Raw genomic sequence first — 26,509 nt, 5'->3', positions numbered from 1 at the left:
TAGATTTTATGAACAAAGCTTCTTTCTTAGAATTGCACGTCTGTGGAACTGTCTTCCGTTTTCCTGCTTTGCAGCTGGCTAAAATCTGATTGCCTTCAAGTCCAACGTAAACAAGTTCTTGATGAGCCGTTCCACGTTAACAAATTTACTGAATTCCCGTTACTAACGATTACTCTATTATCCAGTTGACTACTGTACGCTCTTAACGCTTATCCTCGAGTGGTTTCTGGGCCTTGATAAGTGGTGATACCTATGTAAAAAGGGGTTCCTTTGGATTTGAACTAGGCACACCCAAGTCTTCAGTCTGTGTCGTTATGAGTAGGTAAAGAAAATTATTTTTTTTAACTAATTTCACAAATTTTAAAACACTTTGTTTCTAATGATTATCTATATATAAAATTTAAAAGAATGATCAACTGCTTCGATCATTTCTGGGACTGAAAAAGTTTCAAATTATTATGTCGTTAATAACAAAGATTATCTCACAAAAGTTAATTTAAAAAAAAAAAAGAAAAAAAAGGTAAACTGCTTCGGCTATTTCCGAGATTGAAAAACTTTAAAATTATTTTTGTCCATAATAGCATTGATTATTAGGGCTATGACAAGAGAATATTCTTTTCATTATTTTGACTCTCGAGTATATATCAGTTAATATCTCATATATGTTTTACATAGAGTAATGTGGTTCTCGATTGATTAAATCTGCCTGTTTCGTATATATACTCGAGAGTAAAAACAGTGATAAGTGTATTTTTTATTATAGCCCTTATGATTATCTTCAGAAAAAATGTAAAATGCTTCGGTCATTTCTGGGACTGAAAGCGTGAAAATAATTTATATTGCTAATAACAACGATTATCTTAGTAAATTAAAAAGAAAAATGTAAACTGCTTCGGTCATTGCTGGGTTTAAAAAAAACTTAAAATAATAGTTTACGTAGGTAATAGCGATGATTATTAAAATAGTATTTTTCATCTCCAAATTAAAGAATCGTGTTGGATAATTATGCAACAAAATTATGCCGAATGTGATTTACATCGGAACATGTTGCTGTTATATTGGTACCTCAAGAGATGCAATGCTTTTTGAGTTTCACAGTATGAAGAGTAAAAATAGAATTTTCGTGCTATCAATTCCTCGGCTTCTTCCACGTAATCAGATATTTTGCCGTGAGCAAAAGAGAATGCAGTCCATCAACTTCAAATGTTTGCCCTTCGGACTTATTAATGAATACGCTAAAACTGGAAAATGAAGTTTTCTAAAGCGGAAGAGCATGTCTGTCGGTATAAATAGAATTCTCCAAGTAATTTGGCAAGCGCTCTGAGCAGATTAGCATCAATAACATTTTTTTATGGAAATCGCTCCAGACAAGTCATGAAGCCACTGGACTAAAATGAAAATATTACTTCAAGGTCAAAACTAGCAAACGATAGATATGGATAAATTTCGACCCAGAAAACAGTACTTCTTTCCCCTTTGCCATAAATATTGTTCAGGGAATGTTAGAATTAAAGGATAAACAAGGAAAGTGAGAGTCATGAATCTTCGGAAAATAAACCCAAGGTTCACTTTTTACATTTTTTTTTTTTTTTTTTGTCCATTGAATGTTCGTTTTCTGTTTTCCTGGGTTTTGGTTATTTAGTCATTTCCATATGTTTTTATACATTATTTCTTTGGCCAAACTATAAATACTTCATGTAAATTCTTCTCTGGCCATTTTATCTCATCACCTTTCTGTTTGCATTATTCATCTTGGCAGTGTTTTTAGTGACAGCAATCAGCCTCGCTGTATTTTGTGTTATATACTTTATTAGTTTTTTATAACACCATCTATGCAGTTTTAAATACTTAGAAGTTCTTTTGCTTCTTCTTTCCAATCTTTGCAAAGTCGGTCAATATAATTATTTATACGCAGTATATTGTGCATGGTCATTAGTTTCCTAGTTCTTTGATCCAGTTACCTGAGCTCTTTTGCAGGGTGACCCCCAAAAAACAAAAGCTAAATGGAGGCCATCTAGAACATATGCAGTAGAACAGAGAAAAAAGGGTAAAGACCCTTGTGTTTTGATGTGATGTTTTGAATATAATAAACTAGTTATGACCAAAGTTTCATTTCATTCGGACAAAACACTAAGAAACGGGGCCTAATTAGAGTTGGGGCCCGTTTCTTTTGGGGTCACCCTGTATTCAGTTTATGGTTATTTTTATTGTTGTTACATGTATTTGCATAGTTACTAGTGCACTGCCTCGTCCATTAATTTGTGTCTGTTTTTGTATTCATTTTGGCTTGCTCCATTCACTTATGATGTGACATAAAGTCGAAATTTACTGTTTTTCTATGGATTCTGTGTATCTTGAATTTATGTGGTTCATTCTGATTTGATTGTTTTGTGTGGCTGTCAGCAGTGATTCTGTTCCTATTTCTTACTATCCTGGGTGTCCGGCGTTGCCCGGGTGTTTGGAGGTGTGTGTTGAGCAAAAACAAAAAAAAAACATGTGGTAGTAGACAGGCAGGCTCGAGCCCATACCGTGAAGAAGGAAAAGAACATGAAAAAAAAGTGGCGTATTTGCCGTTATGTCCATCGCCAAATCAGAAGTGGCGAAGATTTGAATTTAAGGCTAGTTAATCGAAAAGAGGGGATGATTTTCGAAAATATCGGCGAAAAAAACCGACCCCTCTCTGTAGAAAAGTGTCCAGTTGAGGGTGAAGAAATTAACGTTTTTAGCCAATTTTTCTGATTTTGTCATCCGAAAAACGATACCGGTCTCGTTAAAAATTTAGGCAGGTATACATACATACATACATACATACATACATACATCTAAACAGATAGGTGAGATTTATATAATAGATTATTATGTGCATATTTTTGCTAAGCTGTGAGGACGTATCCTGATGAGCAAACAGGTACGAAACTACATTCCCAAAAGAAGTATGTAATACCTAGAAGGATAGTCTCATTGCAACAGAACAAATACTACACTACCCTCCTCCTGTAGCTGTTCATAAAAAGATACTAAAATATTAATAGAAGTATTAATATAGTTTCGGTATTAGACAGAAAGAATACTAAATTGTCATTAGTGGTGGATTATATTATTTTATGATTTGACAAAATCAACCTTAAATTGATGAGTGCTCGTTTGCGAACATAACTGTAAAAGAAAAAGAGCAATGCAATGCTAAGGCTGTAATTTGTGCAATATTTTTTAATTATTTTGTTTATTTTTTGTTTTCTGTGTATTCATTATTCTTTGATTTGTTTCTTTTTTTTTCTCTGATAATGACTTCTGCTTCATGTAATTAGTTCAAAAAATCAGAGCCAACTTAAAAAAAAAAATATGACCAAAATCCCTCTGGTTAGACATTAACCAAAAGCACTTGTTCTGTAGAAAACGAAAGAAAAACAAGAAGCAAAAACAACTTTTTCGCCTTCATGTTTTGTTTTAATGCGATAAGTAGAACATAATCAATTACACAGCTTCTCTTGGGCATAAACAGCAGACTCCGAGTTTTGCCATGAAAACAATTGCCCTGAAGGAAATTCTTTGATTTCTTGGATAAAAAGGGGGCGCCACCAGACAGAATGGAACCAGCTTTTTGACTCTTTATTGGTTTTTCATCTTTAGACTGCTGTTCACAATGCCCATTGTCTCGAAAAGGAAGAACCATACGCTGCCAAGCCCACCTGAACATTAAACATGGACAGCTTTTGTCGTAGGGTGAGATATTTATTGCATATAAAAGCCTGCTTTTTGTCAGAACCAGCTTAATATTTTCGACTTCGGTTCACTTAGTATATTCAATGTACTATAGAGAAATCGGTAAAAGTAAATATCGACGGTTTAAACAGGATAAAACAAAATTGTAAAAGCAATAAAAATGGTTTTATGTTGCTTTTCTTTTCTTTTTTTTTTTTAGATATTAAATGAGGAAGGACTTCGAGTTAAAATCTAATTAATATTACGAATCTAATCCGAAGAAAAACACGTTTGCAATTGTAAACATCCTAAAATAAATAAATATTTTAACAAAATGGCGTCTTTCCGGATCGGAAGTGTTGTTTTTGCGTCCATGTAGCCATGATATTTTTATATCGCTTCAGATAAATATGTTTAAAAACGTCTTTTCCCTTATTACCACTTAGTACTAAAATAATAATAATTTTAACTTCAATACATTTTTTAGTGTCATAATCTTTAATATATTATCTGTAAAAGCATTGTGTATGTGAGGGTGCGAAACGGTCTCTACCAAACTACTCTCTCAATTTTCGGTCCAGAGACTTGAAACTTCATGTATATGTATAGGGTTCGGATCTGTGGAACAAATTCAATTCAGTTTTTAGCCGGTAAAATAGGTGCTAAATGGACAAAATTGAAAATTTATAACTTGCTAGACGTAGTCATAAACATACATTGATGCATTAAACTACATTAATTTATGAAGCTTTAATATCCATCTGCTCTTAGCTCAGATAGTAGCCAATATCGCTTGAAGCCTAAATGTTTGGTTTCGATTCTAACTGATGGTATCCAAGTCACATTTTTTTAAAAACTTTTGAAATCACTACTATATATTAGGTACAATATAATAATCAATAGATAATTGGATCTATATAATGATAAATACGATATTTGCATGAATTAAAGTACGTCAGTGCATATGTGGGCATGTTCAATTTTGGCGATCAATGGTTGAAACAACATTCAACATGCCCACTTATGCGCTGACGTACTTTAAAGCAAGTTTTCTAATGAAAACCAAGAAGGACTATCCGCCTTACTTGCTACAAAAATGCTATTTCCTTTTGGTGTCTTAAACTTCTTCCCCCCCTCTTTTTGTGCTGATGAGGAGATCATATTCGAAAACAATATATTTGTCAATTATTGTCAATGCTTATTGCCAATTTTAATAAAATTAATATCGTTTCCGAAACGATCGTACACTCGATTTGATTTTTTTTGTTTTTCCTTTTGAATCTGATTAATAATTTACAATTATCAATCTTTATTCTCAATATTAATATAGCTCTAGGAGGAATATACCTATTGAGCTTATTATATATCTACATTACTATGAGCATTGTTTTTAAAAGTATTAATATATTAAAGTAAACTTTGCTCTTTAGACTCTAGGTCTAATTTCCTCTAAAAAAATTAGTGTATATATATATATATATATATATATATATATATATATATATATATATATATATATATATATATATATATATATATAGTCATCCACATACAGTACTGCTTCAATGTTTCACAGCTCATCAGTGCGGCTAGACAAGCAATTACCTCAAGTCAGGATCGGAACTCGATCGCCCAAACGACAGTCGGAGCTTCTAACCATTGTGCTATACAGCTGCTGCTGCTGCTGCTATACATGCATAAATATATGCAACTAATGATTATTAAAAAAATCAAAAAGATTCAATGCTTTCCATTTGTTCATCGGTCGTTGTAATTACAATTCGGAATCTTGTTTTAATATTTCGCTATCTATAAAAAAAAAACAACTAAAATTTTCTTATTTATACATGGATACATCTGCCTTGTAGATGCCTTAAGAATACAAAGGCTAAGAGAGAAAAATTTAGTTTGGAGTTCTGCTGCCCAGATGGTGAAGCTCTCCAACATCTTTCTGACAACTCTTCCAGCCACACCAGCACTGACTGTATTTGTGTGCCTTTCTGTTGAACTATATCTGCAATAGCGAAATAACAATCTGGTTGACTGGGCGAACCTAGATCCCCATTATTATCCACCCAGAGCTGTACTTCGATAACCCAGATCAGGTCCTCCTACTAGTGGTTAACTGTAGAGCAATACAACCTCATTTTATCACAATGAAAATTTCTGAATTAAATGTTTGGAATGTGGCTTTTTTTCACAACTTGTTAGGTTGTAGTATTGGTAAACTTAAGTGGGATGAGTTTAAAATCCATCCTTAAAAAAAGTTTTTTTTTTTTAAAGATTTTCAAGGGGTCTTAAAATTTTGATCAGGAGTGTATCTGTTTTTATATACCGTATATTTCGGTGTATAAGACGACCCTAAAAGTAAAAAAAAACAAAAAACTTTAAAAACCAATATGTCATAAGATACCGGGTGATGCAATTCCTAGCCTAGGCTAAACAAACATTGTTTTTAAATTTAGCAGTTGTCTTATACAACCGATATATGATAACTTTATTAAAATTAGCTCCAATTTTGTACCGCGTCTTATCTGACGGTCGCCTCATACGCCGAAATATACGGTACTTATCCAAAGACATGTTTCATTGTTATACGACTCACCAGCGTGGTTGACTTAGCAAACTTCAAAACAATCCCCGGGAGTCTGGAGCCCGAAGTTCTACCACCGAGACAATCCTCACTAGTATTAAATGTAGCGCTTTTTGTAGATGTCATTTATCTGTTCATTTCACCAACGATACTTCTGAATGAAAACATTCTACCTAAATACCAATTAAGAATAATTGAGGACGACATAAATCTATTGTAAAATGATGAAACGATTCCAATATTTTCCCTGATTCGGATGCAATTATCGATTATGTTCTAAATTCCCGATTCCGATATAATTTTCGATTCCTATTCTTTTCAAATTTCTAAATAATACGTTGTAGAGTTTTTGCTTTTTTTAATTTTCGGATTAATTTAAAAATCCGTCTAATATGTTCATATAAGTTCACAAGAGTAAAACTACATGTACATGGTCGGGGAGGGTGTATATTACAGGAATCGATCTTACTATTTATTTTCTATGCTTTTTTGTAATTGATTGAAAATATTGATGTGCATCTGTTAATTAAGCTACACAAGGATACACATATAAATATATATATACAAGAGCAAGTAGTTAATAATACATGTTAAAAACACTTTGAAGAAGAGTTAAAAACATATTTAATCTGTAAAGGAAACACTTAATAAGTGGATAGTCCTTAATCCGCGGAGTTTCGAAGAAATACTTTCCTACTCGTCAGAGGGTAGGAATTAGCAAAATGCGGGATCGGATTTTGCATACAAAAGTATTTTATGAAACTGCAAGTAAGTCAAAGATCTTTATATATATATATATATATATATATATATATATATATATATATATATATTAAGATACACAGTATCTCCCGTGGTTCATCTCTTTTTGTATTTTAGTTTGTCAATTTTCTCTGGGGATGAAACACGGAAGATTTTGTGTAGCTAAATTCAATATATATATTTTAAAGACACATATATATATATAAACTCAGGTGGTTATAGTCAACCAATGTACTTCCTAACTTCCGGCGTGCCTGCTACCGGAAGCGTTAACAATGCAAATCAGTTCCTTCACTTCACTTTCTATTGTGAAGCAATTTATTGAAAGAAAATATAAAAGAAAAGACATTATTGAAAAGCATACAATACAATTTTCTACATTACCTATATTGGGCTGTACATCGTATTTGTCATTCTGTACAATAGTATTTCCTTTGGGTTTCTCAGGTGACCCTTTTCTTGCTTTCGGTTCCCCCTTTATTTTCTTTGGTTTCTTATCTGTTTTATTTTTCTGGACACCTGCAAGTTGTTCTAGTACCAAAGAATTGGAGTCAATCGCTAGCTTCTGGGGTTCATCATCATCTTTCATCTTTAGAAGCAGATAATCTTGATCCATCCAGTTTGGGAGCTCAGTTGAGACTTGGATATTCAAATGGGATAGATCATTTTTTTGATCAAGTTGTTGATCTGGTAAAAATTCAGTCTCTGAAACAAGAATAAGAGAAAGATAATTATTACAGGGTTGATGGTTATAATCAGCTAACTTACTTCCTAACTTCCGATGTAGCACTACCGGAAGTGGTGACAAGGCAAATCAGTTCCTTCATTTTATTGTTCTTCAGTATTTCTATTGTGAAACGATTTATTGAAATAAAATACAAAATAAAGGATATTATTACAAAATATACAATAAAAACAATAAAATTATAACAGATGTAATAACATAATTAATCTTTAGTTGCATTTTTAATAACAAAATTTTAAATAATAATTTTTTTTATTTTATTTGAAATTTTATGAGAAATATGTTTCGAATTAATAGAAATACGTTTTGTTTCTAGATTTAACGGAAAAAATATTTTTAATAACTAGCAATATTTATTAAAAACAATTTAATCCTCATCTGGTTTTTCCAATCGTTAAATCTTAATAGGTTAGTATTTTTTTATGTTAAAAATAATTTTTTTATTTTAATGCATATAATAAATATATGTTTAGGAAAGTATAAAAATAAAATTATTGAAATCAAATAACAAAATTTCGAACATCATTAAAAAAACGTACCCAATACATAATATTCCCAAACTAGTTTTAAAAGATTAAAAAAAATTTTTTTTCAATAATTCTTAAAAAAATAAGACTAATTTCAATAATTCTTCATTAAAATAACACTGAAAAATACTTTTAAATAATTATTAAACAAAAAATAACGACCGGAAAAATGTAATAAAATGAATACATGCACAGAGGTAATACGAGGAGCATGCAATAAGTAATGCCCCTGACCCACTTCCCATAGCACACCTTTCACACCTGACTCAGTTCAAATACCTGTAAAACAGAAACCACAATTAGTTCAGAGCTGTAATTTACCACATAACCCGTAGAGATATAAATCATTGCACATGCAAAATTTCAGCTAGATCAGACAACTGGAAGTGGGTCAGGGGCATTACTTATTGCACGCCCCTCGTACAGGCATAAAAAAGCGGAGTAACTGATTTCCTTTGTCACCGTTTCTGGTAGCAGCCACTCCGGACGTCAGGAAGTACGTAGGCTGACTATAACTACTGAGAGTTACGTAAAAGTGAGATAGGTTAGCCTGTCATTTCTCGTAAACTTTGTTATTTTATTTTGAATTGTCATATTTGACTTGTGTATGACTGAAAACAAGCGCCAAACTTTGGATATTCGGTGAAATTCTTAAAAATGACAGAATAACTTATCCCACCTTTTCTTCCTTTTACGTTACATTTCAAACTTAAAGACGTAAAGTCTTTTCCAACATAGAATCGAACAGATATGAAAAAACTAATTTAAAACAGAAAATTAACATTCTATTTGCTCAGTGTCCGTCATTATTTGGTGTCTATATCTACTTTTGCTTCATACATAACTATATCAAATAGTTGGTGCTTGTTAAGGTAGTCAACAGATCGATTTTTTTAAAAATAATAACTACTTATTTAATTCCATGTTAAAAATAGTAATATATCCAAAATTACGAAAATCCATCGAGTTGAACAACTGCTGTTGTAATTTAAGTAAAAAAAAGTCTATCTTTATAGTCCAAAACAAAACGCAAGCCATTACAGTGTCGAAAAAGTAAATAAGCATTTCCCTATATTCGCAATCTTCAAAGTGTTCACATCTAGAGAAAATGCAATTTCCTCAGTTTTCTGTAAAAATTATCTTTAACTATAAATAATTTTTTACTCGATAAATTTTCGTAATTTTTGGATATATTATTTTCGACAAAAGAAATAAGTACTGTTGTTTTTGGTTATAACCAGATATTAAAAAAATAGATCAATTGTCAAAATACTCCGAGAAACCATACGTATTAACTCAGGATGTTTGAAGTCAACGTCAACACAATGGCTACCAGTGGCAAGCTCAATCGCACCATGCTACATAAGGAGGAAAAGAGCAACTCAAAAATGGATTAAAAATATCAAGGAGGACACCAGAGACTTATCAATTCAATAAATTTTATAAGATGCCCCGGATACATCTAGACTCAACTCCCGGAAGCCCTTCTACAACTCAAAAATCAAAAATTACAACCCAGTTGAGATATGAAAGGAGAAGTTGAAAAACAATACTCCCGAAGGAGGAGGACATCATTGAAGACCCAACTTTGCGTCTCCCAGCTTTTGCTACAAATAGTAGGAAGCAGTGGGTAACTGCAAACCGGATCAGAACAAGACACTGCAGGACTGCAGTAAACAAATACAAATAGACTCCCCAATTTACCCAAAGTGCAAAGAAGACCCGCGCCCTCATAACACAGACCACCCGATCTCATGCTGTTCAGTCACCTGACTGGAAGGAGGCTATGTGACAGCCTATCTATCTGAAGACAGTTTCTCAGACTGGCTAGAAATAGTGCTACAGAGGTCTAACCCATACGATACTGCTTCTACTATTTAAAAAAATCGATCTGTTGCCTCTATTGTAACAAGCACCAAATAGTTTTTTTGTTATTTAATTTTGAACAGTCATATTTCACTGTGGATGATTGGAAGTAAGCACGCGGTGTTTTGTTTATGGTTCGAAAAATGAGAAGAAATCTAATATGAATATTTTGTTGTTGAACGAATACCAGTCATATATTTGGATTTTGTTTTCAATTGCACAATTAAAAACACAAGCGCGCACATTTCAATACAAAAACATTTTTCCTGTTGAATTAAGATCGCGTCTTTATAAAAAAAAAATATATAAAGTTTCATTTTGTTACCGTCTCTATCTCCCCCTCCTTCTCCCACACCTTGTCCCTCTTTCTTTTTACTTCCTTCCTTTCTTTGCTCTTCCTCTATCTAACCTTCGACCCTTCTCTTTATCTTCTTATATATAGTTTCATTTGGTTTCCGCCTCTCCTTTTTCCGCTCTCTCTTACACATTCCTTTACCCACTCTTTCTCTCACTCTTCTACTTTCTCTTCCTCACCTTCTCTCTAAACCTCTCACTACTTTAACCTCCCCCCCTCTCTCTCTCTCTCTCTCTCTCGACACCTTTCTCTATATATATCTCTCTTATCTCCTCTCTCTTTCTCTTTCATTATTGATTGTTTTCCATGGTTCAAAGTGACAATGTCTTTTTGCAGGAAACACACCTCGGAAGTTCTCCTCAGCAGGTATGTGTGAACAACCTGTATCAAGCGAGCATGTATGGATGGCATTACTTTAATCTTTGCCATGGGAAAAATGAGATCTTGAAACAAAACAAAACAAAAAAAAACTTTGAAAATCAAAAGAATTTCAATTATTTTTCTTTCAAATATCAAGTGCAAAAAATGTCATTTTTTTTTCATAGAAAACAAATTCCGAAAATTGTAATTCACTTTTTTCTTTTCCAGTTTCACAATTTCTAATCCTAAATATATTTTTTTCGATGTCAAAGAATCAAATCAATGTGCATACATGAACAAAAATTTAGTATCAAAAGTAATTACTTTACCTTCTTATATATATATATATATATATATATATATATACATATATATATAGTTGAGTTTTTTCTCACTTTGACATTGACACTAAAAGCATACCTTTTCTATTTAAAAATTATTAAAGCGAACTTTTTAATATGCTCAGTCATATATATACGAGCGACTATGAAGGTTAATTGATTTGCATATTTTTTTTAAACGAGGGTAAATTAATTCCTTAGATGATTATGTTGAATTCTGTTTATGCATAGTTTCTACATTCTGCATAATTGCATAAAATTTAAGATGAAAACATTCTCGCATACGGATATATATATATATATATATATATATATATATATATATATATATATATATATATATATATATACAATAGAGACCTTGTTGGTGTGTGTGCGAAAAATTTCTATCAAACTCGTCTCTGAATATTTGGTCTACAGAGTTGAAATATGATATATAGGGTATTTTGACCTGTACCTAACTTTCGAAATGGTATGTAGTCGGTAAAACAGCGACTAAGGTGTCACAATTAAAAAAAAAATACTGGCCTGACGTAAGTCGGCTGCACACGTTTTTATTATTATTATTTTTTTTTTTTTTGCACATGCGTTAATTAAAAATTATTGGTTAAACAACATTATTTTTTGCAGTTTTTGAATACGTATGAATTTATGTAATACGTTAACGGATAAGCCTGGAGAATTGTATGTTTTGGTTTCGATTGTAACCGATAGCACACAAGTAATTTTTAAAACTTTGAAATCATTACCATATAATAGGTCTAAATAATAATCGATAAGAAATTGATTCTATAATAATCAATTCGAAATCTGCATGAATTAAAATATAATATTTAAGCATATTTTACAACTGGGCGACGCCGGATCGCCAGCTAGCATACGTATAAAGTTGAGTTCTTAACTCACTCATGATTGATATTAAAAACCGACTTTCTCTATTTAAAAATTATTAAAACGAACATTTTTAATATACTCAGTCATGGTTATGCGAGCAACTACTAGAAGGCTAATTAATTTGCATATTTCTTTGAAAATGAGCGATAATTAATTACTTATCCATTTTAAGTTTTTATTTTTATTTTTATTAGATGATTGGTTTCATTTCACGATTATGCTGAATTCTATTTAGTTTCTACATTCTGCATAATTGCGTAGAATTGAAGAGAAAAACGTTCCAGCAGGCGGATATATGTGTGTGTATGTTGGAACGATTAATCGGAATCGGGAATCGGAAAAATCGGAAGATTTGGGGATATCGGAATCAGAAAAATTGGTGCCTATTTTCCGATGCCAAAAACGATTCTTTTAATTATCTTTTTTACTTGATTTTGTGTAAACCAAAATCTTCCATTGCTGGTAATTATGATAAAATAATAGATATTTATTGCTTTTAAAATACCAGTAAAGCTAAAATCGATAGATCATCCTCTACAAGTGTATTTTGACCTTTATGAAAATATCTGCATATTTAACATGAGTTTTTTTTTTTTTACGAAAATCATGGGGAACAACAATCTTATAGTTAAATAATTGGAGATTTATCGGAATCGGGAATTTACTACAGAATCGGTAATCGTATCGGAATTGGGGGGAAATATTGGAATCGTCCCATTACTAATAAGTTGAGTTTTTTTTTTCTTGCTTCAACATTGATTTTAAAAGCCTATGATGAGGGATACGACTGTAGAAATTTTTATGTGCATCTTTAATACCAATTGTTATGGTTACTAAGAAACAAAATAGTGTATTTGTATGCCCTTTTTTCTATTTATTTAAACTATTTCTGGCATCTTAACACGACAAGAGATCTCCATCCACATAAAAAAAATAGAGATCCAAGTGATCCTTAATGAATTTTACAATCCTTTCTGCAAATTATTCATTTTTGATGTGATTATTTCGTTCTTAATCGATAATATGTCAAGAAATTGGAAGAAAAAGGAATGCTGTAAAGGAAACAGCAATAAAAACAAATGATAAAAAAACAATTCCTTCAAAATCTATACGATAACATATTAAGATATTTCGTGTTTGTAGATAGGTTCCTGAGATCATTAAATTAATTACTAATTAATCTCATATTGCTAAAGGAAACAATTTTGTCATTAACCATTTTAAAATGAATTGTTCCAATATCAGATTTTGCATTCCTCTCGACTAAAACAGTACAATTTATATATTAATATAGTAGTACCTTTAACGTACGTACGTACGTGTGTCACGGTTTCCACATTATAAATTATCCAATCAGAAAATCCATTTAATTAAAAAAGAGGATGATAATATATTACGAACATTAAATCAGTATATAGATACGCTAATTTTATGTTCGTAGTATGTTGTTTTTAATAAATAGGATCTCCCGATCACCGAAGACGTAATGTAAAAGAGAAATTGCCGTATGTGAAACTAAAATATGCCGTCTTGGTATTCTAGCTAGGATCTCAGGGTAGTATCTGTACTGTCTGAAGATAGTATAATGATATTGTGGGGTCTCCATTCGCACCGGGCGTCCATACAATAGAAATATTTCACAGACTAATATAAGGATATTGAAAATAGACCGTATAAATCAAATATATTCTGATACTACATTAACAAGATTGCTTGGATAAATCATTTTACAATTTTAACAAAAGGGCTAAATAATATAGCGAGGTCTCCATTTCAGGCTGAACGTCCACACAATCCCCAGCAGCAATATATTACATATGAAAGATGCAGCTGTGGAATTTCCACAGGCCCTGCTAGTTTTAAATCGATGCATTTCAATAAAGTGATATTCGTTTCATCGATTTAAAGTATATTTAGTTGACAATTATTATTTTTTACCGAAGAAAAAAAAAGAGTTATTTCTTCTTAGTAGTGTTGGCTCTGACATACATTTATTATTTCTAAATAGGATATTGCTATTAATGAGAAAGTATAAAGGTTGAGACGGAAAACACTGTGGAAATTTGATGGAGACCCTATATTATAACTGTCTATATAATAATATGTTAAGACATTTAATGTTCGTACGTACGTTATCACCTTTCGTGCACATTAGAAAAATGAGATCGTTTGATCAGCAAAGATGGTGATTTATTTGATGTCACGAAAGTTGAAAAAATTTTTTTAACTTTATCAAATTTAAAATTAATTTTTCCTTAATAAAACTATATCATACGTTGGTGACTCATTAGTAAACAATGTTATTACTCGATTAGTTACAACCACTATCAACAAGTTCTCCTATGCTTTATCTATGCCTAAATCTAAACGCATACTCCATGAACAGTGCTTCTTTCCTAGAACTGCTCGTCTGTGGAAGTCCGTTCCGCTGGCCTGCTTTCTAGCCGACTACAACATAGTTATCTTCAAGTTCAATGTAAACAAGTTCTTGTTTAGCCGTCTCCTTTAATAATCAAATCATACCCAATTTCCACCACTAACGATTACTATGCTGTTGTCCTAATGACCACCGTACACTCATTAACCTTTATTCTCGAGTGGCCTTCGGGCCTTGATAGGTGGTGACCCCCTTGTAAAAAATAAATAAATAAATAAAACAACACTGACTCGTCTCAAGAAGATGCTGCTGAGTCTGCCGCAAAGAAGATAGGTTCTTTTTATCAAGTTAGAAAACATATCACACCATGTCGTATCTTGTATCTCTTATAAAGCCATTTGTTCGTCCATTCATAGATTATTGTTAACACATCTAGGCTGGTGCACAACCACTAGTCTCTCTCTCTCTCTCTCTCTCTCTCTCTCTGATAGATTGCAAAAAATAATTTTTAACAAAACTTGTCCCACAGTGTCTGCCAACATCCAGCCCCTGTCGCATCACAGCAGTGGTGCATCATTGTGCTTGTTCCCTTCCGATGTGCTCAAATGAACATATTGCACTTGAACCTTCTTAAATGATAATAATTTGATAACACCCTTCATATTATCAGGTTGAAAATATAGTTCTTGCGATTTTTAACTTTTAAATTCTGATGAACATATCTCGACTCAACCAAAAATTTATTGATCAAAATAAGCACCATCAGATTCAATAAACTTTTGCCAACGCAAAACAAGTGTATTCATGCCAATAACGTAAAAATCTTGCGTTCTGGGGTAAATGAAGTTACTAAAGGCGTTTTTGATATTGTTTAGGGTTTTTAAGCTTTTCTGACGTAGAAAGTTGTCAGAATGCTTGAAAAAGTGGTAGTCGATAGGCGAGAGGTCTAGAGAGTATGACGAATAGCCAAATTCGTTCAACTTCTGCAGAGTTGGTTTAGCAACGTGTGGTCCGGCATCGTTGTGGAGGAGAATTGGGTCTTTTCTGTTGACTAATAGTGTTGTTGTCGAAGTTTCTGATGCATCTCATCCATCTGTTGACAGTACTTCTTTGCTGTAATGGTTTCACCTGCATTCAAAAACTGTAATGGATGAGACCGGTCGCAGACCACCAAACAGTGAGCATGACCTTCTTTTGGTGCAACTCTGGATTTAGGAAGTGTCGTGGAGCTTTGTCGGCATCTAACCACTGAGTTGAGCATCGCTGGTTGTCATAAAGAACCCACATTTTATCGCAAGTCACAACCTGGTCGAGAAACAGGTCGTTCTTGTCGCGTAAAAGAATGGAAGATTATACTTCATATTAGCGTTTCTTTTGGTTGTCGTTTAATTCGTGAGGCACTCATTTATCAAGTATTTTTGTCTTTCCAATCTCAAGTGGTTCGACATCGTCGTATACTTTACATCTTATTCTAAAGAAAGTTCTCGAACAGTTGTGCATAGACTGGCTTCGACTAAGGCTCTTAATTGATCGTTGTCAATATCTGATTGCTGACCACTGTGCTCATCATCTTCAAGACCTGCGTCGCCGCCACGAAATGTCGTAAACCGCCATTGTGCTGTGTGTTCAGTAGTGGTTGTTGGGCTAAACGCTTCGTTGATATCCCGAGCTGTTTCAGCAGATTTTTGGCCTGGCTTGAATAGGAGTAAGAAATTGAAATAAGAAAATGCGAATTTGCTTTGTTTTATTATCTTGTATTCAACATTTTGAAAAGAAGACATACTTTTTTTAAGTCTATTTTAATTTAAACGATTCGATAGAGCCGAAAACGATCTTATAAATGATATTTAATATAAAGGTATTATAACGAAAACTTATATAAAAATACATCATTTGAAATCCAAATTAAAAATTCGGCAATAACTTTCTTCTCAACCTAATAGATATTAAAAGTTTTCTTGGATCGCTACTATTTTAAATACCGTTTCCTTCTCTCTGTTTCATCGACCAGAGAAAACTGCAGAAATTTAAATATAATCAGAACAAAAATTTCGCTGTACAGCTCCCCAACCAGACTACAGCCCCACGAATCAGGCCTCTATCACAGTTTCCTCTTACTCTTCAATGGCAATATACCTCGCTTGGGATAGATAAAAATAAATAAAACAATTTTACTTAATAAAAATAAATAAAAAAATGTCATATTGTAAGGGAATTACGTACCGAGTTAATACTGCGGAACATGGTTGCCCAAATCAAATCTCGGCTTAAAAGTACAAAAGAAAAGAAAAGAGAAACATGTTGATATAAAACGGAACAAAATCTGCAAAAACGTAATATGTTGCCGTTCTTTTTTGTATTTTTTTTTTTTTTTTTTGCTGTTCTCTGAGATAATAAAAAGATCCTGAAGAGTTTGGAAATCCTCCATTCTATTCTGATCTTTTCGTTTGGCTTTTCTGCTTCCACTTCAATTCGTTATTGGTATTCTTCCAACCAAGTTTGAAACTTCCCCATCAATAAGAACATTTTCGATCTGCATTGGAATATATATATATATATATATATATATATATATATATATATATATATATATATATATATATATATATATATACTGATGGCAAAGAGTGATTAAAAATATAACCACTGAAAGGCGGGATGGAAGAACTTGGCATACAAAAATCAAATCGTGTTAACAAAAGAATTCAACGATTCAGGCAATCCACCATTTGTTTTTATTCATTTATTTATTCTGTTTATGTCATTTTTATACATTATTTGCCAAAATTTAAAGGAAGAGCATATCTGTATGGCATACATACACATTAGATTTTTGTTACAGACATACAAGTATGTATTTAGAGCCTGTAATGCTTCGTACATATCATGAGTTAATCCACTTAAAAGTATTTACGATATAACAGATTTAACAGACCAAAGATAAAAATAAACACACAAAAAAAGAAAAAACAATAATGATTAACGAATTCTTCATAGGTTAATATATACCGTAGAGAGACCATATTATTTATCTATCTCTATCACACACACACACGTCCCTAAAATAAGAAGTGGCATAATATATGTAAGGGAGTTAACTCTTTCAAACACTTAGAAGCGCAATTAAAATTAGTTTTAATACAACTTTGTCTGTGTATGTGAGAGTTCGTTCCATATAGATTCCGAAACGGCTGAACAGCTTTTCTTTAAAATTTACAGAACTTTAGTGTATAAGTGGGGGAGTGATCTTAATTTTGCCTAAAATACCCCCGATAATTACCGATAATTAATTATCGAAACCGTTATTTTAATTTATATATCATCGGTAAGGTCATTTTTTCCATGTCGTCTCTTAGTAGCAAAGATAGAACAACGGGTCGTAAAAAACTACTGTGGGTAAGTTGACAACGCGTTTTTTCGGGGGGGGGGTTGTTTTTTTGCATGGCGTGCTATGTAGGTTCAAACTCTACACGTACATTTCTTAATTTTTTTCATTAACTGCAAATAATTTTATAAGACGAGAAAATTTACGTGTTTTTTTTTTTGTTTTTTTTTTTGTTTTTTTGCATGCCGTGGGCTGTAGGTTCAAACCCCGCACGTAAATTTCTTAATGTTTTTTTTATTTCGTTAACTGGAAAAATATTTATATAAACTAATTTTATAAAAGTAACAGTAGGTTACCTAGAGTGCAATACAGAATAACATATTTTTGACTAAGTTACTGCATGGAAACATGTGAAGCTTCCTCCCGGGCGATTTCACGGATTTCGATGACAATAAAAAATATAGGAGTATGAAATATTCGTTGATCATCATTCAATCCCGGGCAACGTCACATCTCCCTACTAGTATAATATATATATACATATATAATGTATGTGTGTGTATATATACTTTTATTTATATGCAAATAAGCATTTTACATGATCGTGACACTGAACAGCAATGTTTCGGATTGGGAGCTAAAGAAACCAAAGTCGTCTCCAGGCGATTACACAAGTTTATCTTGCCCTCTTTTTCATTGAACAACTCTTAATAACCTCGTTAAATTCGTTAATTATCACTTTTGAATACCTTTAACCTGGTATATATATATATATATATATATATATATATATATATATATATATATATATATATATACACTCCTATGTTTTTTTGTACTGATATTCATATTAAAAATCCTTTTTTCTATTTATTTAAAAAGAAATAAACAAACTTTCGTATACATAGGTCGTGGAATTCCAATCACTAGCAAAATATCTAGCTAATTTGCATATTGTTTTAAACATTCATCTTATTAAATCCCTATTAGGTTTTGCGGTTTTCTTATGGGGTGATCATCTTCAGTTAACTATTACGTGTAATTATATAAATGCAGATATTCTACATATTTTATACTTGCGTAATAGTTATGTAAAAAGTTTATAGTAAACACAAAACTCTTCCCATATATATTTATGTATACGTATATATATCTGTTTAAAAAAATTTCCTATCAAACTCCTCCTACAGTTTTTGGTCTTCAGACATGAAACTTCATATATAAGGTATTTGAACCCATGCATAACTTTATATTTGGGTTTTAGCCCGAGAAAAATCGATACAAACGTGTGAAAAAAAAATGGAATTTGCCAGGTGAAAGTCGAACGACGGCATTACGAATATGCATGCATAACGTAGTAGCTATTGACTCATATTTTAATTTTTTGCCTTGCAACAAATATGTCTTCATAGCTCAATCATTAACGACAGACAACAAAATAAATCGTAATCTAAACGTTTCGGTTTCGATTCTCGGTGGTGGCGCTCGAGTCATTTTTTTTAACTTTTTAAATCTTTACTATATATTCGGTCCAATATAATATAATAATAAATACGAAACCTGCATTAAGCAACATATATTTAATTGTATTTTACAACCGGGCAATGCTGGGCGCGATGCTAGTATATGTAAATTAATTTTTTATGTGTTTGTGAGTTTGGTCCTTATAGACTCCGAAACAGCTGAACAGATTTTCTTTAAAATTTACAAAACTTTAGCGTATAAGTCTGAGAGTGATTTTAGTTAAGTTTTGTCTCAGAATATCCCCGATAATTACCGATAATCGAAACGGTTAGTTTAATTCCTTGTCGTTGCTTAGCAACAATGATAGAACAACAGGCCGGAAAAATTGTACTGTAGGTAAGTTGATAGTGTTTTCTTTTTTTTTTTTTTTTTTTTTTTTGCATGACGTGGTCTGTAGGTTCAAACTCTGCACGTAAATTTCTTAATATTTTTTCATTAACTGCAAAAAATTTTATAAGACTTGAAAATATATGTGCTTTCTTTTTTTGCATGACGAGGTTCAAATCCCGCTCGTAAATATAGCCAAAACCACTATCAACAATTTCACACACTCTTTATCTGTGCCTAAACCTAGACGTAGATTCCATGAACAAAGTTTCTTTCTTAGAACTGCACACCAGTGGAATTCTCTTCCATTTGCCTGCTTTCCATGTGACTACAATCTGATTGTCTGCAAGTCCAACGTAAACAAGTTCTTGATGAACCGTCTCCCTAAGTAATTCAATTTACAAAATTCCCACTACTTATGTTTACTGCGCTATAATCGCAATGACTAATGTATACCCATTAACCCTTATCCTCGAGTGGCCTCCGGGCCTTGATAAGTGGTGACGCCTATGTAAAAATAAAAGAATTCTAAACTTTTTTTTTTCGTTAACTGGAAAGAATTTTATATAAAATAATTTTATAAAAGAAACAGTATGTTCTCTAAAGTGCAATGTAGAATAACATATATTTTTGACTAAGTTACTGCATGGAGGCATGTGAAGTTTGCTCCCGGGCGATTTCATGGATTTTGGTGACAATAAAAATATAAGAGTGTGAAATATTCGTTGATCATCATTCAATCCCGGGCAATGTCGGGTCTCCCTGCTAGTATATTATATAATAGGATTTAAATTTGTAAACATGATAATGCGACTTTGTAAAAACCACCGTGAGATAGGAAACAAAGGAAACAAATCACATAACAATATTGAAAAATTCAACATTTTACATTAAATATGTTTTATTTACAAACTTAATGTGTTGAACCAGGATGTGATGGATGATGTATCTTTTAAAGTTATCAAGATAAATCTATTTTTTTTTTAAAAAGTACCTCTTAATTGGAGTGTGTTTTCACCCTGAATAAGGAAATCATGTCTTGGCCATTGTAATAATCTTGCAAAAAATTAATATTCAACATTTGATTATATTATGAGAATGTAATATGTTGGAGTTATTTTTTTTCTTATCAGTAGTGATTTCTAAACTCTGAGATTGCCTATGTCCTTTCGCTAGCTATTATTTTTACTTGAATGTCTTTAATAGGATTGTGACTTCAGTATATGTGTTTCTAGTTCCCTAGTAGCTCTGTATACTTTTATTCATATATATACAATGGTCTCACTGTGCTACCGCTGTATGTAGTATACTCTATAAGCGCAGTTGTATAAGGCTGTGTTGTTCATGGGGCAGTTTCATGTATTGCAAGGGTTGTTTTTGTGATGATGTTCTAGATTTGAATGGGTGTTGCCTCAGTGTAATGAAGATAGGCTTAGATCTTGTGAACGAGATTAGTTTGAAACTTATCAAAAAATAAGCAAACTAAAACTTATTAAAGAAGAAATATACAACTGAATTTTTACAATAAAAATACTCCTTTCTCTCTCTCTCCCTATATCTGTAAATAAATCATCTGTGTTCCAATAGATTAATTTCTATTTCAGTCACAAAAATATTAAGAGCAATGACATTTTTGTGTCTATTAAAAACAAAGACATTCTTGCATTTATTTTATTATCAGTTATTATGATTAAGCTTTCTCTACTTTGCTCATGAACGTAGTTACTGAAGTAAGCCGGGCACGTGTACGTTCATTTTATTATACAGACTAGTAGAACCAATGGAAATCCTACTGTTGTATCCTTGTATATTGTTGCCGTGCTGAAAACTATTTTCATTCTATGGATGTAAACCCCACGATATTATTGTAGCATCTTTGTTCGGACCAAAACATATCTTAATACTGTCATTTTTCCGCTTATGGTGGTCTATCTCCAAATTGCTTGCAAGAGTTTGTGATATATTTCCATTCTATAGACGTCTGCTGTTGACGCAAACCCCACAATAATATTGTATCGTCTTTGGGCATAACAGATACTACACTTTGATTTTTAACCCGAAGGTCAAGAAAGTGTATTTTAATTCGAGCTTCACATTCGATAAAATTTTTAAAATCGTTTTGTTTTTTGTTTTTTTCTGCATTGCGTCTTCAGTGGTCGGACGGTTCCATATTTTAAAAAAGGGATAAAAGTTGATAACTTACATACAAACATGAAACTGCCTTAGGATATTATTAAATAGATTACTACTACTACTAGTAACATCACCACCCAAGCCAATAAAAAGAAGATTGTATTTGCATCAGTAATACACTTGATATTTCTTTTCTCTGATGGAGGGCAGCCATAGTGAGGTTGTTTAATCATACTAATACCTATCAAACTTCTGAGCATATTCATTTTGACCAGGACTAGATTCCAACCCTTTGAGATTTGCAGGGCATGCAGACAGCTTCTAAGTACACATGATATCCTCTCTTCTGTCCCTGTTAATTTCAGACCGGGCAAGGCTATCATCATTTGAAGATATATCACCCTGAGAAAAAAATTTCAGCAGCTCGCCCTGTCTCATTAGTATTCGTTTATTCATTTCCACTATCAATAATTCCCCCCACTCTTTATCTGTGCCTAAACCTAAATGTAGATTCCATGAACAAAGCTTCTTTCTTAGAACTGCGCGCCTGTGGAACTCTCTTCTGTTTGCCTGTTTTCTAGCTGTCTACAATTTGGTCGTCTTCAAGTCCAACGTAAACAAATTATTGAGCCGTCTCCTTGAGTAAACCAATTTATCAAATTTCCACTACTAACGATTACTACGATAATGTCTCATTGACTACTGTACACTCATTTACTCTTATCCTCGAGTGGCCTCCGGGTCTTGATAAGTAGTGACTCCTATGTATAACAAAATAAAAAAACAACTATTTTAAACGCCTGACAACCTCCACTCAAAAGTGTAAATCGCTGTAATATATCATTTGTTGTTTATATAAAGGCCTTGTTTTCCTTTCATTTTACGATTTGTTGGTGAGATATTATTGTAGGTGATAGTCTTACAGTTTATGTCAAGATTAATTCCGATATATTTTCACTTTATTTTATTTATTTTTTTTATTAGAATGTTTTTATAGAAATTATTGATATAAATAAGAAAAACCAAAAAACATAACTTGGTACCAACCCAAGCACTAAGTGCATTAATGGCTTCCATATTTCTTTTTGTATTCTCAATCTATTAAGGTTATTTAGTGTTTTTGAGGTTAAAATAACTTTTGGCATCGTCATTCCGCACTATCGCATCAATTAAGTTTTGCCTTCAACAACAATTGCACAATTAAAAACAATAAGCCGGAGTAGAAAATTTGCGGAAGAGAGCTATTTATTCCAATTCATTTTTCGTCTGCGAGAAGTAGAAAAAAAAACGGCAGCTAAATCTGTATTTTTCAAATATTGACTCACAGTTAAAAACTAGAATATTTATGTATCTTAATTATTGTCCTCATCGCCGTTTTTCGTACTGACATGTGTTGGACGACGTGTAGAACTCAATTTTCATCTACGCCCAGGTCTTTATTTATCCCTCTTTTTCTCAAATCCGTACTTACCGCTTCTGATTTGAGTAATTTATCCTTTTCTTATTGAATTACATTAATTCCTGTTAATATCAATAAAACTATTACATTATATATATATATATATATATATATATATATATATATATATATATATATATATATATATATATATATATATAAACAAATGATTAATAAAACATGTTAAAAAACATCTTGAAAAAGAGTTAAAAACATATTTAATTTTAAAAAGGAAACACAAGATAAGTGGATAGTCCTTAATCCGTGGAGTTTCGAAGAAATACTCTCATTCTCATCAGAGGGCAGGAATTAGCAAAATGCGGGATCGGATTTGGCATGTAAAAGTATTTAATGAAACCACAAGTAAGTCACAGATCTTACTTGGTTAAAAAAAGGGTGAGGTACGGGGAATAGGAGGTAAAAAGAAAAAATGATAAAAATATTTCACATGGATGGATATTCCGGTGAAGGGTAAAAAATCCAAGAATGGTAAAATGCAAACACGGTAGAATTAAAAAATTCCAATCCAACAGGTAAGTTCCAAAGGAATCTGATGAGAAGGAGAGTATTTCTTCGAAACTCTGCGGATTAAGGACTATCCACTTATCTTGTGTCTCCTTTTTAAAATTAAATATGTTTTTAACTCTTTTTCAAGATGTTTTTTAACATGTTTTATTAATCATTTGTTCATATCATAAGCTCTATTTCCTTTTCGCTTTTATTGAGCTTTTACATCTGGTTGAGATTACTTTACTTGTAAATATTAACTCTTCAATATTTATAATATATTTTAAGTTTACCATTTTGATTACCTTGGTAAACTTATTGTAATTTTTATCTCTCTCTCTCTCTCTTTCTCTCTCTCTCTCTCTCTCTCTCTCTCTCTGTGTGCGTGTGTGTGTGTGTGTGTAATAGGACAATCATCTCCGTCTTTCAGGGCGCTTCACCACCGAATCTCCAAGATCTCTCCAGTTCTCTCGATCTGGCATGACAGTTTGCAGGTCCTGAATACTGTCCAATCCCGTGTGTTCTAGCATGTTGTCAATTTAGGTCATTCTTCTTCTATCACGGTTTGGGTGTCCATCTGTTGGTATTCCGAGAAATAGCTTGCTGGTTTCCTCTTCACTGTGTCTCATGCAGTGACCGGCTACGCTCATCCTTCTCTGCTGTACTTTCATTGATACTGGTGGTAGGTCACCATAAAGCTGTTGGTTTGCTGCGTGGCTCCTCCATGACGTATTTAGGGCCATCCTGAGCATCCGTGTGTAACAGCCATCCAGTCTCTTCTTCAGCGCATTTGTAAGAGTCCATGCCTCAGCACCAGAGGACAATAAAATGGCAAATAAATACCACCAAACATTAGTTTATTATAAACTGTTTAAAAATAGCTATGGGATTAATACTACTAATAACTGTGTTTATGTCTTTGATCTCTGCTGTAAATACTCTATCTCAAAAGACTATAATAACGAGCCGTTCTGATGATGATAAATGAATAAAAACTTTCACTTATATGTAAGCGAAATGCAAACACGTGACCACGTCTCCCCAAGCGTAATTTTCTATGAATAACCACACGTTTTAAATACAGTAGGAAAAAAACTGCCTGAAGACGACTGAGGTTCCAGTAGAAATCACTAGCGGAAACAATGCAACAACATATAACATACAGATTCTACATGCAAACATTTGATAATACTTCATAAAGATTAATACGTAAATTGAAATAAAAATCACAAATAAGGTTGTTAAACAAACTTTCCTGCTTTTCAAGAATATATATATATATATATATATATATATATATATATGTGTGTGTGTGTGTGTGTGTGTGTATGCAAATATATAGGTATGTATGTCTGTGTGTGTGTATGTATGCGAAATGCAAAGTTATTTTCGACATGCACACAAAAACACATTATATATATATATATAAACGGGATAAAACGCTGAAACTGCCGCCCTAAAAAGATGACATGATTCCAATTCCGTATGATGAAAAGCAGTTTTATATAATTTAATTGGAATTCATTATTGAGATGAGTATTATTTATTAATTTATTTATTGCGGACTATTATCCTCATCCTTCTTAGTTGTTGGTTCGCATCATTTCTGCCAACTATTCCTCTGACCTTCGTCATGTGGTAACCGTGACGGGATAGGAACTGTGGATTTATAAGACCAAAAAGTCCAACCTTGATCGCCCTTCGGGGCTTGTGGCGCAGTTAATAGAGACGTTGAATCTCTATGGTTCCATGTGAAAATTGTCTGAAGATAGCAGTTTCAATCCTACCCAAAGCCGGCCAGAGGCTTACTTGGCCACAACGTGGTGAAACGACAGTGGCAATAATTGAGATAAGAGATTCGGAGTTTCTATCTCGTCGCGGTTACCACCTGACGAAGGCTAGAGGAATAGTTGGGCGAAACGTTGTGAAACAACAACAAAGGATGAGGGTACTAGTCTGTAATAAATAAATTAAAACCGGTTTTGTTTTTTGTTGCAAATCATCTACTATCTATCAGTTTACCAGTTGTGTACAAATCCCAAGAGCGATAGGAGCCTTCTATCATGGCTGGAAGTGACACAATTTTCAATGAGTGAGATCAGAGATGTTCTGCTGTACAACTTGCTCGCTACCGATCCAAGTTATGACAACAGGACCATTTCCCGAAACCTCAACATGCATCGCTGGATTGCCACGAATAACAGGGATGTGCCAGGGTGATGAAAACAAAGTTTTGGGCTACGGTTATGGTCTTTGGTGTTGTTTCAAGTGAGGACCACATCATGCCACCTCACATCTTCGAAGTCGGCTTGAAAGTCAACACCAAAGTGTACCTGGACGTGCTAAAGAGTGTGGTGATCCTATGGTGCGATCAGGTGGCCGTTGGCAGCAGGACTCAGTGTGGGCCCACAAGTCCAAAGAGACCCAGGCTTTGCTTCAGAAGGAGTGCTACGACTTTGTACCGTTCTCTCACTACCCACCTCCTCCTCCGACCTGAATCTGCTGAATTACTTCGTTTGGTTATATGCTGAGAACATCAACAACATGACCTCCCACAACACCAAAGCCAGCCTGATCACTGCCATCCGCCGGTGCTTGTGGAAAAGGCATGCTCTGACTTCCAGATCCATATCGAGGCAGTGATTGAGGTTGAAGGCGGCTACATTGAAGAGACGTCAACTCTACTACATCACCAAGTTACCTAAATTGATT

General features: G+C 32.9%; 1 protein-coding gene across 1 annotated transcript in view; it reads left to right on the top strand.

Moving 5' to 3' along the window:
* The window catches only part of LOC145243442 (uncharacterized), a 1,410,572-nt gene that overhangs the window by 1,302,167 nt on the left and 81,896 nt on the right, over positions 1–26,509 (top strand). Inside the window, exon 17 of the mRNA XM_080106334.1 lies at positions 10,887–10,916. Coding sequence (XP_079962460.1) covers positions 10,887–10,916 — 30 coding nt within the window. The remainder of the gene's footprint in view (positions 1–10,886; positions 10,917–26,509) is intronic.

The sequence above is a fragment of the Euprymna scolopes genome, chromosome 22, assembly GCF_053919585.1.
Source record: "Euprymna scolopes isolate OS-2025 chromosome 22, ASM5391958v1, whole genome shotgun sequence".
NCBI lineage: Eukaryota > Metazoa > Mollusca > Cephalopoda > Sepiida > Sepiolidae > Euprymna > Euprymna scolopes.
Note: the sequence above shows the minus strand (reverse complement) of the source record. Positions and strands in the feature narration are given on the sequence as shown.